Genomic DNA, 14,260 nt, shown 5'->3' with positions numbered 1-14,260 from the left:
ACGCATTCGCGTCCACACACACAAAGCCCCCACCACAAAACTTTGTGATTTATACATATGCACCGCACTCTGTCTTCTGCTTCTGCTTCTCAATGTGGTTTTGCAGATACCAGGTGAAAGTTTTGCATAAAGTTACGAGGCAGGTTACCATATCTCAGTGGCTGTATGCTTGAAACAAAATCGGCTGGTTAATGTGTTCCGCAACATTTCTCTGCATTGGGAACAACCAGTTTTCCTGCTTCTTGGAGGAGGACATAAAAAAACCAAAACCACAACCTCTGATTCTTTGGGTTGAATCCCACAAGACTACACTTGCAGTAGACCCGTTAAAATGAATGTGCCAAAGTTAATTCCAGCCCCAAATATCTGAAAGACTGCCTCCTTCCCTGCAAGACCCTCCTGGGTGATGAGATCGGCATAGAGGGCCTTCTTGGTAGTTCCTCCACCTGCAGAGGCTCTGTGGGTGCCACCTCAGCAGAGGGAACTTTCTGCGGTGGCACCTAAGATATGGAACTCTCTCGCCCCAGAGGTGTGCCTAGGACCTCCTTTATACAGCTTCCTCTGTACCTTGGCCTTTGATACCTGTTGTGTCTGTTTTTAGGATCCACCTTGTTTTTATGATTGCAAGTTGTTTTAAATTGTTTTTGATACTATGGTTTAATGTTGTAACCCTCATAGACAATTACAGGATATTTTTAAGGAGGATAACAAAAAAGGCTTCTCATATTCCGTTTCCAACTTCCAAAAGGAAGTGATAGAAGAAAATACAAAATTATTTAAAAAGGCATATAATATTCTTTTGGAGTGGGAGACCAAAGATGAAGAAGTAAAATCAGTAATGATTAAATGGGCGCAAGATGTAGGACATAATATACAATTTCAGGACTGGATAAAATTGTGGAAAGTAAATTTGAAATTTACAGATTGCATATTATTGAGAGAGAACTATATGAAAATGATGTACAGATTATATGTATCACTGGTTAAATTGGCACAAATGTATAAAAATGAAAAGAGAGGGTGTTGGAGATGCGAAACAGAAGGTACGTTTTATCATATGTGGTGAGATTGTAAAAAGGTAAAACCCTACTGGGAAATGATATATAATGAATTGAAGAAAATGTTGAAAATAACTTTTGTAAAAAAAGAAACAGAAGCCTTTCTGTTAGGTATTTTAGGTTAAGACATACCAAAGGAAATGAGGACTTTATTTATGTATGCCACTACAGCAGCAATAATGCTGACTGCACAAAATTGGAAGACTGGAGAAATACCAACTAAAGAACAATGGCAATAGAAGTTGATGAACTATGTGGAACTGGGAAAAATGACAGATAGACTAAGAGAAAAAGACAACAGAGACTTTGAAAAAGATTGGGAACTATTTATATTATATTTGCAGAGACAAAGAAAGTCAATAGACTTGATGGCAAGATTTAAATAAACATTCACATTATTAGCATAAGAAAATGTTTAGGAGATAGTGAAATATGATGGTGCATTTACTGTTACTTTTATGTTTTTAGGCTTGATGTTGTGTTATTAATAACTTTCTGTTAAGAGATAACAAAGTGGGTGAAAATAGAAACAAACCAGAAGTGGAAGTTGAGGGAAGCCTTGGAGGGGAGGGAGGGTGGAATATATAGTACATGTTAAGAATTTGAGATGTATGTAATGAATGAAAAAGAACAATGAATAAAAATATAATAATGATGAGGAGGAGGATGCTGTTGTTGTAACCCGCCCTAGAACCTTACAGTGAAGGCCCCCTCTATACTGTATATTTAAAGTGCTAGTTGCTCTAGCCACTTTTGCCTATATCCCACCCACCTCTGGCATGTGGCCCCCCCAAAAGTTGATATAAAGGGAATGCTGCCCTTGGACTGAAAAATCTGCCTCTCCATCTGCTTCTTTTGTGCAGTTCCATTGACTGCATGTATCTTTGTTGGAACTAAATGTACGATGATTTCAACCCTATCCTTTTGTTGTAATGTAACCCTTGCCACTTCGTAGTCAGTTTGGAAATGTGCTGTTCTTTGTTGGTAACCTCTGTGTTTTTGTGTCCTCCCCCCCCCCCTTCCAGGTGAACCATGATTCCGGTCACAGAATTGCGCTACTTTGCCGATACCCAGCCGGCGTACCGCATCCTAAAGCCATGGTGGGACGTTTTTACAGACTATATCTCCATTGTGATGCTGATGATTGCGGTATTTGGTGGGACGCTGCAAGTCACCCAGGACAAAATGATTTGCTTGCCTTGCAAATGGGTCACCAAAGACGCTTGCAACGATTCCTCCAGGGACTGGCCAACTGCAAGCCTGGACACAAGTTATTTTAACTCCTCTTTAGTGGCAGCCATGGAGCCAGGGCCGACGGGGATTAAATACGAACTTGACAGGCACCAGTACAATTACGTAGATGCTGTGTGCTATGAAAACTGCCTTCATTGGTTTGCCAAGTATTTCCCTTACTTGGTGCTAATGCATACACTGATCTTCTTGGCTTGCAGTAACTTCTGGTTTAAGTTCCCACGGACCAGCTCTAAGCTGGAGCATTTTGTCTCCATCCTACTCAAGTGTTTTGACTCTCCATGGACCACAAGGGCCCTCTCTGAGACAGTGGTGGAGGAGAGTGACCCCAAGCCCACCTTCGGGAAGATGAATGGCTCCATGGACAAGAAGTCTTCCACAGTTAGTGAGGATGTGGAAGCCACAGCCCCAATGCTACAGCGGACAAAATCTCGGATTGAGCAAGGAATTGTGGACCGGACAGAGAATGGCGTCCTGGACAAGAAGGAAGGCGAGCAAGCCAAGGCACTCTTTGAGAAGGTCAAGAAGTTCCGGACACATGTGGAGGAAGGAGACATTGTCTACCGCCTCTACATGAGGCAAACCATCATCAAGGTGATCAAGTTCATCCTCATAATCTGCTACACTGTCTATTATGTCAGCAACATCGCCTTTGATGTGGACTGTAAGGTGGACATTGAGAGCCTGACAGGCTACCGCATGTACCGTTGTGCTCATCCTCTTGCCACCCTCTTCAAAATCCTGGCGTCTTTCTACATCAGCCTGGTGATCTTCTATGGCTTGATCTGCATGTACACCCTCTGGTGGATGCTCCGGCGGTCCCTCAAGAAGTACTCCTTTGAGTCCATCCGGGAGGAGAGCAGCTACAGTGACATCCCTGATGTAAAAAATGACTTTGCCTTCATGCTACACCTCATTGACCAGTATGACCCCCTTTACTCCAAACGCTTTGCTGTCTTCCTCTCCGAAGTGAGTGAGAACAAACTCCGGCAACTGAACCTCAATAATGAATGGACCTTGGAGAAGCTGCGCCAGAGGATCACCAAAAACTCTCAGGAGAAGCTGGAGTTGCACCTCTTCATGCTCAGTGGCATCCCAGACACTGTCTTTGACCTCCTTGAACTGGAGGTGCTGAAGCTAGAGCTCATCCCTGATGTCACCATCCCACCAAGCATCGCTCAGCTCACCAGCCTCAAGGAACTGTGGCTGTACCATACAGCGGCCAAGATAGAGGCCCCGGCCCTTGCCTTCTTGAGGGAGAACTTGAAATCCTTGCACATCAAGTTCACGGACATCAAGGAGATCCCTCTTTGGATTTACAGCTTGAAGACTCTTGAAGAACTCCACCTGACCGGGAACTTAAGTGCTGAGAACAACCGGTACATTGTAATTGATGGCTTGAGGGAGTTGAAGAGGCTCAAGGTCCTGAGGCTGAAGAGCAACCTGACAAAGCTTCCCCAGGTGGTGACAGATGTCGGGGTGCACCTCCAGAAGCTCTCCATCAACAACGAGGGCACCAAGCTCATCGTCCTCAATAGCCTCAAGAAGATGGTTAACCTAACAGAGCTGGAGCTGATCCGCTGCGACTTGGAGCGCATCCCCCACTCCATCTTCAGCCTCCAGAACCTCCAGGAGATCGACCTCAAGGACAACAACCTCAAAACCGTTGAGGAAATCATTAGCTTCCAGCACTTGCACCGCCTCACTTGCCTTAAGCTGTGGTACAACCACATTGCCTACATCCCCATGCAGATCGGCAACCTCACCAACCTGGAGCGCCTTTACCTGAACCGCAACAAGATTGAGAAGATCCCCACCCAGCTCTTCTACTGCCGGAAGCTTCGGTATTTAGATCTCAGCCACAACCTCTTGACTTCGATACCAGCAGACATCAGGCTGTTGCAAAATCTGCAGAACCTGGCTGTCACAGCCAACAGGGTAAGAAAAGGGGATTGAATGTGGTGGTGGTGGTGGGGCACAGAAGCCGTTTGGGCTGGGAGTGGTCTCCCATATCTTTGGTACAAGGCAGGCCCTACCATTAGGCAAGGTGAGGCGACTACTTCAGGTGGCAGATGATGTAGGGCGGTGGCAGTGGCGATGGCAGCCTCCTGGCTTTTCCACCCTACCGAAGGGCAGAGCTGTGTTAGCTACATGGAGTAAGTTTGCTTCTCTAAACTAGGCTACAACAGGTGGGTTATGGCAGAGTCATTGCTGCCATGTTAGATTCTAGTTCAGATTGACTAGACCAAAGGAGCACTGCATGCATGGATTGGGCTAGGGCGCATTCTTCTGATGGTTGTTCTGAACAAGCTGCCAACTAGGGAGGACTGCCTTGAACTTATATAGGGATTTCAAACACACCACACCAAGGGTCAAAAAACTTCAAAACATCTACATTCTACATACATCAAGAAAGGTTACGGGTTATTATGGGATGTAAACATGCATTGCTCTGTACTGATATCAACTTCCCAAGTTTCCCAAGCCGTTTGGCCTCAACTATCATACTTTTAAAATTTTACTTGTTTGTTTGCTTCCTTGCTTTATTAAATTTGTATACTATTGTAAACAAAAATTGCCCTTTTCCCTTATGGGGTATCCAAGAGCCCATATAGAGTCCTTACATAGGTTCCCTATTGGTAGGAGAGAATAACAGAGGCCAACCAGAGAATATTGAGAAGCAAAGCAGCTAGTAAGCCTGATCTTTATTGATCTTATGCAACAGGGTGCTCCCCTCACCCGCAGGAGAGAGGAGGAACCCAGAAAAATGGCGCGCAAGGCCTTATAAAGACTTTTGAAATTGCCACCCTGTTGATCAAGACCAACCCTAGAAACATCATACATACATCACAGAAGGGGTGTAACCTAAGACCACCCCTCAGATACATCATATCTACATCACAGAAAAAGCGGTCTAAACAGAAATTTGAATGTTGTTTTTCTCCTGTCGTTTATCTCCTGTCTGGCAGGTTACTTGATTGGATTGCCTGGGGAGCCTGGCCATTCTTTTGTAATGATAAATACTTAGTTCCTGGGCCATGTCACAGGCTCACATCCTATTCAAACACAGACATACCCTTAAGACAGGATTTGTGAAGGAAAAGACAATGGGGAGGCTTTTCCATTTTCCATTGACCTTGCAGAGAAAACATTTGGTCAGTTTGGGACAGTTTGGGAATCAAAATGGTTCCAGGTCGGTCTTCCTGTGCTGATCTATGTATGTGCTTGGTTGGTACACTTATGAACATTTAGCATATATCTAAGACCTCAAAATGCCTATCACAATACCACCCTATACCTGTAGATCTCAGGGCGGTTCACAACATAAAATTACAGTATAAAAAACACAAAACACATAATAAAAATAAGAACAGAAACAAACCAATACGCTCCCCCTTCCACAGCACATTTAAATGGGCATCTAATGACAATCAGCCAAAGAGGTTAAAGAACCCTTTTTGTCTGGTGCCTAAATGAAGGCGCCAGCGAACCTCCCTGGGGAGAGCATTCCACAAACGGAGAGCAACTACAGAAAAGGCCCATTCTTGTGGTGCCACTCTCCAGACCTCTCCAGGAGCTTCAAGGAGATGCTGAATTTACACCCTAGTGTTAACATTAAGAAAACATCCTGGCTGGCCATTTGTGCCACTTTTAGGATCAGAAAAGATTACATGTTTATATCTTGGAAAGGAAAGCATGAGGGTTGCAAAATGCAGGCACACAGGAATTATTCATTTGACGCATTCTGTCTAAAAGTTAAATGCAGTTAACATTGAATCATTGAAACAAAAGCAAAATCTGTATCTAATGTGTAATCAAATTTCTACATCAACATCAATGGACAGGGCACATTTTTTGGTCCTGTCTCCTCTGTCATCTTCTGCACCATCACCCCAACCACGTCGACATGAAACTTTCCTGACTGAATCGGCTGTTGACGGCTTGATTTCTTCCGTAATTGTTGCAGTAGCAAAGACCTGTTTTTTGTTCTTTTGATTGACTGTTCCGCACACAGGCACTGTGTACCCTTTGGGTGTGGACTTGCTTGTGGAGCTTAAAATACAAAGTGGAGGAATGCTACTTACAGGGGGGTGCAACATGACCATTCATTCTTGGAGTATTTGCCTAGCACTGAGCCATTATTATCAGTATTTGCCTAGCACTCAACCATTGTTTTCACAGTATTTGCCTATCACTGCAGAAGCCAAATGCTGTGCTTTGATAAACCTGCTGGGCCCCGGCTTATCCTAAATAGTGTATGATTTATCAGAGCAGCTCTGCTGCTAGGCTGCTGTGCTTCTTTTTCCCAAAATGCACACAGGATGTGTTACCTTATATTGACTCAGACCACTAGTTCAGCTAACGATTGGCGCATGGATAGCGTTTAACAGATTGGGGTTGAATCATGACAAGGCAGATGTACTGTTTTGGGGGGACATGGGCTGGCCGGCCGTGGGGGACTCCTTGGTGCACAGCCTGGGAGTCATTTTGTCACAGCTGTCCATAGAGGCACAGCTCCATCTGGTACGTCCACTGAGGCCCTACCTGTCCACGAACTGTCTCACCAGAGTGGTTTATGCTCTGGTTATCTCCTGCTTAGACTACTGCAATGCACTCTACATGAGGGCTACCTTTGAAGGTGACCCAGAAACTATACCAATTCCAGAATGTGGCTTCCAGTATGTTTCTGAGCGCAATTCAAAGTGTTGGTGCTTTGGCCCTGGTCCAGCATACCCGAAGGACTGCCTCCACTCTCATTGCTCAAACTGGACACAGGGCCTTATCGGCAGTGGCACCCTCCCATCAGATGTCAAGGAGATTACACAACTTTTAGAAGGAAGCCCTGTATCAGGAAGTTTTATATGCTTGATGTTTTACTATGTTTTTAGATGTATTGTAAGCTGCCCAGAGTGGCTGGGGAAACCCAGCTAGATGGGCAAGGTATTATTACTACTACTACTACCACTACTACCGTATTGTCTATACTCATGTAGAAGCTCTCTAAGTTTTTCAGAAAAGGTGTTGTTGTTTTTACCAGCATGACCCTTTCCCTAAAAAAATAAGATTCTAGTTCTCATAGTTCTGAATATAAAGGGCTGAATTAAATAGGAATGCCAGAAGTTGCCTGAGTCACATCCTTGGTCCATCTAGCTCAGTATTGTCAATAGTGATCGGTAGCAGCTCTTCAGGGTTTCAGGCAGGGAACCTTCCCAGCCTTACCTAGACATGCCTTTGGGGATTGAACCTGGGACCATTCTATGTGCAAAACAGATGTTCTGCCACTGAGCTACAGCACAAGAAGACAGATTCCCTGCTCCAAGGATCTCTCACTGCATCTCTTAAGGGACAGAGAACCAACTCAGCCTTTCCACCACTTGGTAATACTTAGCAATTTGGCTTCCCTTAACGCTGCACATACCATTTGGTGGCAAACAGTTTCCAGTTTCAGTAATGTGTAAAGGTCTGCCGCATTTTTTCTTCTGCACCTTTGCCTTGCAAGGGATCTAGGCGTTCCGAGACGGATCCCAATAACTGCTGGGCTTTTTCCTTTCGTTCTATTTTCAGAGTTGGAGAGCATCAATTACTCCTTTCATTCCAGTATACTTTTGGTGCAACCTGAGAGCTTTCTGCACTTGGCATAAACTCACTTATTTAGTCTGCAAAGAGCTTCCTGAATCACTAAATTAAGACTTCCATCATGCAGGCAGGACTGTTACCATCTGCATCTGCAACCTTTTTCTTTCTCTCCCTCCCCAAGCTGCTCTTTTTTTCTAAATTTTTAAGCATCCACTCTCTGAAGACAAAGCCAGCTCGCTGGTGGGTTTTTTGTTCTGTTCTGTTTTGTTTCTGCATATAGTAGGTTTGAACAAAGGCATTGGTATTACTGCTGTGTTGAGCCCCCTCCTCACCAAATGGGTCAACATGGCTGGCTGCATGCTTAATTAAGCATTGATTTCTCTCCCTTCCTTGCCTCCCAAACCTTTGCTCTGAAGGTTGCCTTGAAGAGAAATATGGTTGGTCACTATGAGAACAGGATCTTGGACTAGATGGACCATTGGCCTGATCCACCTGGCTCTTCTTATGTTCTTAGTCTGTTGTACTAGTGTAGAAGGAAGTCTAGAAGCAGTTTGCTTGCCCGCCTCTCTTTAAGCTGTCTCCTCACTAAAGCCTCATCTGCACTATACATTTAAAGTGGTATTTTCCCCAAGCCTACCTGGGGATGCTGCCAGGGACTGGACCTAGGAGCTTTTGCCTGAAAAGCAAGTGCTCTACTCCTAAAGCAAGTGCCTTTCCCCTAAAAAGTCCTCATACTTTGAATAAACACTTGAATTACATAGGAAGCTACTTCATACCGAGGACATTCTACATGCAAAGCAAATGGTCTACCATTGAGCTCCTTCCCTCTCCTTAATAGCACCAAAACCTATGTTTCAATGTATGCCATTGATTCCCTCCCGTGAAATACTGACAGTCTGGAAAATCCCTCATCCTTAGTAGCTAGCTTATAAGAAGCCAAGAAGCAGGGCTGGGTCCCATCACCTGTTATGGCTTCTTGGTTTTTGTTTTCTTGGAAATAATGTGTTGATCTCATTAGCTCTATGACAACAAAGGATGCAAGTTGGAGAGCCATGGCTACGGTGGATAAATTAACAAGTTCCCCTGCTTCTCCACCCTGAACAAGATGCTTCCTGTTTTCTAGTGTGGGTTTGTTTTCTTAGGAACACAGTTTATTAATAGAGAGTAATTTCTCTAGGGCAGATCTTAGTTAGCCACAGCAGTGTCATGGCAGGATCTCCCAGAAGATATTTCTGTGGTCCAAGAGTTAAAGAACTGTTTGAATCAAGAGCATATTTGCCTGCAGAGGAAGACTTGCTTGGCTGAACATCAGAGCTTTTCTGGATCAGTACAGCTGACCCCCCCTCTCCCCCATGACTAACCAGATCTCAAGTGAATTTCAGACCTTCGTTTTCAGCAGTCATCGTTTTCATGCATTATAACTGCTCCATTGCTGTTTTATAATGGTTACTCAAAGCATCCGAGCAAAAATTCACTTAACGCCCTGCGTAATGTGGGATCTGGTGAAATCTCTGCAGTTGTGACAAAGTCATTCACACTTAATTTTTTTTTTTAAAATAAAATCTATACACTGCTTGATTGTAAAGAAACCTCAAAGCAGTTTACAAAAAAAGATAAAACAATAAAATTGTTGGGTAAAGAAAACACCAACCCACCAAAATTTGTTAACACCTTCAATAAATTAAAATCAGCAATAAACTAAAAATGGATAAATCATGCAACAGCATTCTAGCTACCCGGTTATGTTTTGTTTATGGGAATGTAAGGACACCAACCATCTGATTGCAGGATATTGCTTTGTAAGCTGTAAATGCTTACCCTAAAAACATGCCGGTTTTTGGATAGAACGAACTATGGCCATTGATAGTAGTTTTAATCACAATAAAGTCAACTTTTGCAAGTGTCAGTCGAATGGCTAAGCTGGCATTTTGCCAACGGGGAGGTCACTGTGGGGACTGACTGGCAGGAGATGGAACCTCAGATCATTACTGATGCATAGGGCAAAGGTATTATGTATTCAGTGCCTGCCCATCAGAGAGAAGCTGTCCTAGTCACTCAGAACAACTGCTTGCATGGTCACCTTCTGACGAACTGCCAGGTCTGCCTCCAGAAAGTGGTTCCTGAGTGTTGGAGCATAAGGCTCAAGCCTTTCTGAAGTCCAGTTACAAGTCACAATGCAGCATCACAATACGCCCAAGAAAACAAAAAGCTGTACCCAGTTTATTCATTATACAAATTAAGGATTAAAAGCACCCATTATTTAGTGTTTTCTTATAAATCCCATGACTGCTTGTGCAGGCTTTGCAGCTCCCGGTTTGGGAAATGCTTCTGCAGAAGCATGGCAATCCTGCCACTGCGGTGTACCTACTCTTAGCCCTACAGCGCATCAGGATAAACTGAAACAACTCACATATGGGGAGCACAGCGACAGAGTGTTAGGAGACATCTGTACCAAGCAAGTGTCTGCCACTAGATTATGGGCTCTAAAGTGTCTTGCGCCTTCCTGATAGTTACTTATTCATCGCATTTATACCTCACATTTCCTTCTCTCAGGATCTCGAGGTGGCAAGCATAGTTCTCCCCATTTTATCTTCCCAACAACCCTGTGAGGTAGTCCAGGGAAAGCATTGGAAGCCCCACACCCCACCGCAAAAAAATCCCATGGTGGGTTCAGTTTGGATGGCCAAAATAATCCAGGCCCCCAAACAGGACATCTTTGTTAAAAGCATTGCTATGTGTTGCGACCCATAGAACCAGTTGTAGAGTTGGAAAGGATCTTAAGGGATCATCTAGTCCAACCCCCTGAAGTGCAGGAATCTTTTGCCCAAGTATTTCAAACAGCAGTATTTGCACACTTATTCAAGCGAAAAATAAGCCAATGGGCAGTTATATGTCCATATATGGCAATCTTCCATATATGGCAAAGGGTTGTTAGGTCCATATTTCTTCTGCTGGCTTATACTGGTTTAATCACGAGACATAGCAATTTCCTTTTCTTCCTTTCCCTCCTGCTTCCTCAACAGCTATAGCAATAGCTCCAGTATACATGCCATTCCACCCTTCTCTCAGGGTTGTCTTGCAAACACAGTCTTTACATTCCAAATGTCAATCACTCAGCCCTTTCCCCAATGACTGTACAGTGGTACCTCTGGATATGAACGGAATCCATTCTGGATCCCTGTTCGCATCCTGAAGTGAATGCAACCTGCGATTTGCTGCTTCTGCGCATGCGCGTGACATCATTTTGACTGTGCATGCGCGAGCGGTGAAACCCGGAAGTAACGCGCTCGGTTACATCCGGGTCGCTGCGGAACGCAACCCGAAAGCTCTCAACCTGAAGGTATTTAACCCGAGGTATGACTGTAGTTGTAAACGCATTTAGAAGCCACTAAGGCATTTATTTTGTTTGTTTATTTATTAGATTTTATATAACACCCTTCATCATAAGATCTCAGGGCGGAATGCTTTCTATTAATTGATGATGATAATAATAATAATAATAACAACAACAACAACTTTTCTCCTTTTTTCTCTCCCAGATTGAGAACCTCCCAGCAGAGCTCTTCCAGTGCAGGAAGCTTCGGACTTTGAACCTGGGCAACAACGTCCTTCAGTCGCTGCCTTCCCGAGTGGGTGAGCTGACGAAGCTGTCTCAGATTGAACTGCGGGGGAACCGCCTGGAGTGCCTGCCGGTGGAGCTGGGCGATTGCCCCTTGCTGAAGCGCAGCGGGCTGGTGGTGGAGGAGGACCTCCTTAACACTTTGCCACTGGAAGTCAAGGAACGGCTATGGAGGGCTGACAAGGAGCAAGCCTGAGAGTCTCCACAGAAGAGGAGGTGGGGAGAAGAGGAAGGAAACCCAACACCTCAGGCCAAAACAGCCAGGGGGCGCGGGTATGGGGAGCCCCTCAGGCAACCTTGTCCCCATGTTCCCTTACCCAAGAAAACCCGAGCCAAAACAGACTAGCCAAGGACACCCTGCCCAAGGACCACCTTGAGGAGTTGGGAGAGGAGGTTGCTATTTTCCTTCGGAATTGTGGAGGTGGTGGTGGTCCAAGGTGAGGACTGTGGCTACAAACGAGAGTTTGTGGTTTGTACGGCATAGGAAGTTGAATGCGGCCGCTGTGACCGACCAGGAAACGGAACTCTAGAACTCTTGCACTGAGTTGTTGCAAGTGTCGGGAGGAGCTGGCTGGCATCCAAGCTGGTGGGGTGGGGTGGGGTGGGGGAGTGAATGAGTGGGACCCATTGATCCTGTCCAAACCGCCTGCTGCTATGGTATCTCTGTGAGGGCTGTCCAGGAACCGGGTGTTTTACCGTTGTACAATCAAGGATAGGAACTGTGTTTGGCCTTTGGCCACACATCGTGACACTAGCTTTTTCTTGCACACACTGATTTATTAACTGTTGACTCATCAGTCTGGATGATTTCAGAGGAGCTAATAGGAAAGGACTTCTTAATTTCTCTGTTTCATGCTGACGTTGTTGGTCGTTTCTGTCTTCGGTCATTTTACCTCTTGATCACTACATGCAAAATTTTACTTTCCTTTTAAAACCTTCAATTAAAAATCCCCCTGCTGCCACCATGTGGTGGCCTGATAGTAGGATGTTCCCACATTTGAATCTTTTCCTGCTTGAATCCGGCGTTACATCTGCCTCTGGGTGGGGTTATGTTTCAAGAGTGGCAAGTATGGCTTAAGTGGGGAGATATATATATGAGAATGTATTACTGGAATCTCGTGCCCGAAAGCTAAGGAGACAATCTGCAAAATTATTTTCAGTTGGCAAAACCACAGTACTGCTGTTTTCGACTACGTAGGGAAGGCAGGGCAGGCATACATTCGAATGTTCCTTTTCGCTCAAAACACTGGAATTCAAAACATGTCAATTCAAAGCATCCCTTTTTGATCACAAAGCATGGGCAGTGGGCATTAAAACACTAAAAAGCAGGAGTGGGGAACCTGTGCTCCCCCCCAACAACTTTACTGAGCTCCCATCACTTCCCCTCCCCGTCAGAATGACCAGTAATCAGGGATGATGCGAGTTGTAGTCAATGAACATCTGGAACGTCACAGGTTCTCCATCCTTGATAAAAAGGAACAAGCCAGCTATCCTCTATACTCTTCAGCCTCCCCCTTGCCTAGTGCCTTCCAGATGTTTTGAGCTACAGCTCCCATCAGCCACAGCTAGCATGAGCTAATGGGAATTGCACTCCAAACATCTGGAAGCCCCCAGGTTGGGGAAGACTGATGTAGGTCCTTGTTCTCCCCTCCCTCCCTCAGGTGCTGCCAACATCTTCCATGAGATATAAAAAACAACTTCCATGAGATATAAAAAACCAATTTCTTCTCCCCTCTCTCCTTACTATTTTTATAGCAGCTGGTCTGTGTTTTAATTTTTTATATTATTTTGCTAGCTCCCATGGAGATAGCATTGATACTTGCCTCTTTTATCCGAGTTGTCATTCCATGGGGCAAGAAGCCTGGTTCCCCTTCTCTGCAAACGTAGCAGAGTCTCTCTCTCTCCCCCCCCCCCCCGTTTTTCTACTTCCCTTTTCAGTGTTAAAGGAAGAGCATAAAATGCCTCCCAGGGTGGACTCTTCCCATCCACCCTCATTTTTATTGCAGAAGTCTTGCTCTGGGGAGCGAGGAACACGTATAGAAGAAAAGTAAAATTTGCACTACTGTTTAATACAGGCTTTGCCAAGATTACAACCTCCAGGTGTTTTGTTAAGGCTATCAGTTGTAGTTGTAGTTCAGCAACATCTGGAGCTCACCAGGTTGGCCAAGGCTTTCACAGAATCATGCAGTTGTAGGGTTGGAAAGGGACCCCAAGGGTCATCTAGTCCAACCCCTGCAATGCAGGAGTCACAGGTAAAGAATCTCCAACAGCTAGCCATCCAACCTCTGTTCAAACATCTCCAACGATACTTAAATTTTAATTATTGGGGTCTAATACAAGCATCTAGGCTGGTTTAATATACCTATCTATTGGAAAGGTAAACCATTTAACAGCTAGTGATCTATTGCAAAACAGGTACTGCAAATCTTAACGTACCGTCATTTATTTCAGACAGTTGTTTTGCTTTTTACTGAGATGCCAGGATGGTGTTGGTTTCAGACAAACGTTCGTGTGTATGCACGTTCGAAAATCTCCCCTCCTTGGATGTTTCTGGCAGTGAAGAGAAAGAATAAAATATACTGCTAGCTTCCTGTCTGCGTCTGAAGTCATAGGAAAAAGACCTGCACGCAATTTAGCAATGCTGAGGACACACACAGAAAAATCAAAATCAAATAACCAAACCCAACCAATGTTAACCAGGTATTGTCAATGTCTAAATAAAGCTACATGGAAACCTTATGGAAGACTCTCTTTT

The 14,260-nt window shown here is 44.6% G+C and overlaps 1 protein-coding gene across 4 annotated transcripts in view; it reads left to right on the top strand.

Annotated features, from left to right (window-relative positions):
• The window catches only part of LRRC8A (leucine rich repeat containing 8 VRAC subunit A), a 40,495-nt gene extending 26,251 nt beyond the window's left edge, over positions 1 to 14,244 (top strand). For 3 of the 4 annotated variants that reach the window (XM_082208180.1, XM_082208181.1, XM_082208182.1), the window contains 2 exons: positions 2,084 to 4,247; positions 11,426 to 14,244. In XM_082208180.1, coding sequence (XP_082064306.1) covers positions 2,091 to 4,247; positions 11,426 to 11,701 — 2,433 coding nt within the window. In that variant the 5' untranslated portion in view covers positions 2,084 to 2,090 and the 3' untranslated portion in view covers positions 11,702 to 14,244. The remainder of the gene's footprint in view (positions 1 to 2,083; positions 4,248 to 11,425) is intronic. The other variant, XR_014215687.1, reaches the window with a different exon arrangement.
• The last annotated feature ends 16 nt before the right edge of the window (positions 14,245 to 14,260 follow it).

The sequence above is a fragment of the Podarcis vaucheri genome (genome assembly GCF_965113315.1).
Source record: "Podarcis vaucheri genome assembly, chromosome: Z".
Classification (NCBI taxonomy): Eukaryota; Metazoa; Chordata; class Lepidosauria; order Squamata; family Lacertidae; genus Podarcis; species Podarcis vaucheri.
The sequence above is the reverse complement of the archived record's forward strand: the minus strand, read 5'-3'. Positions and strand labels throughout refer to the sequence as shown.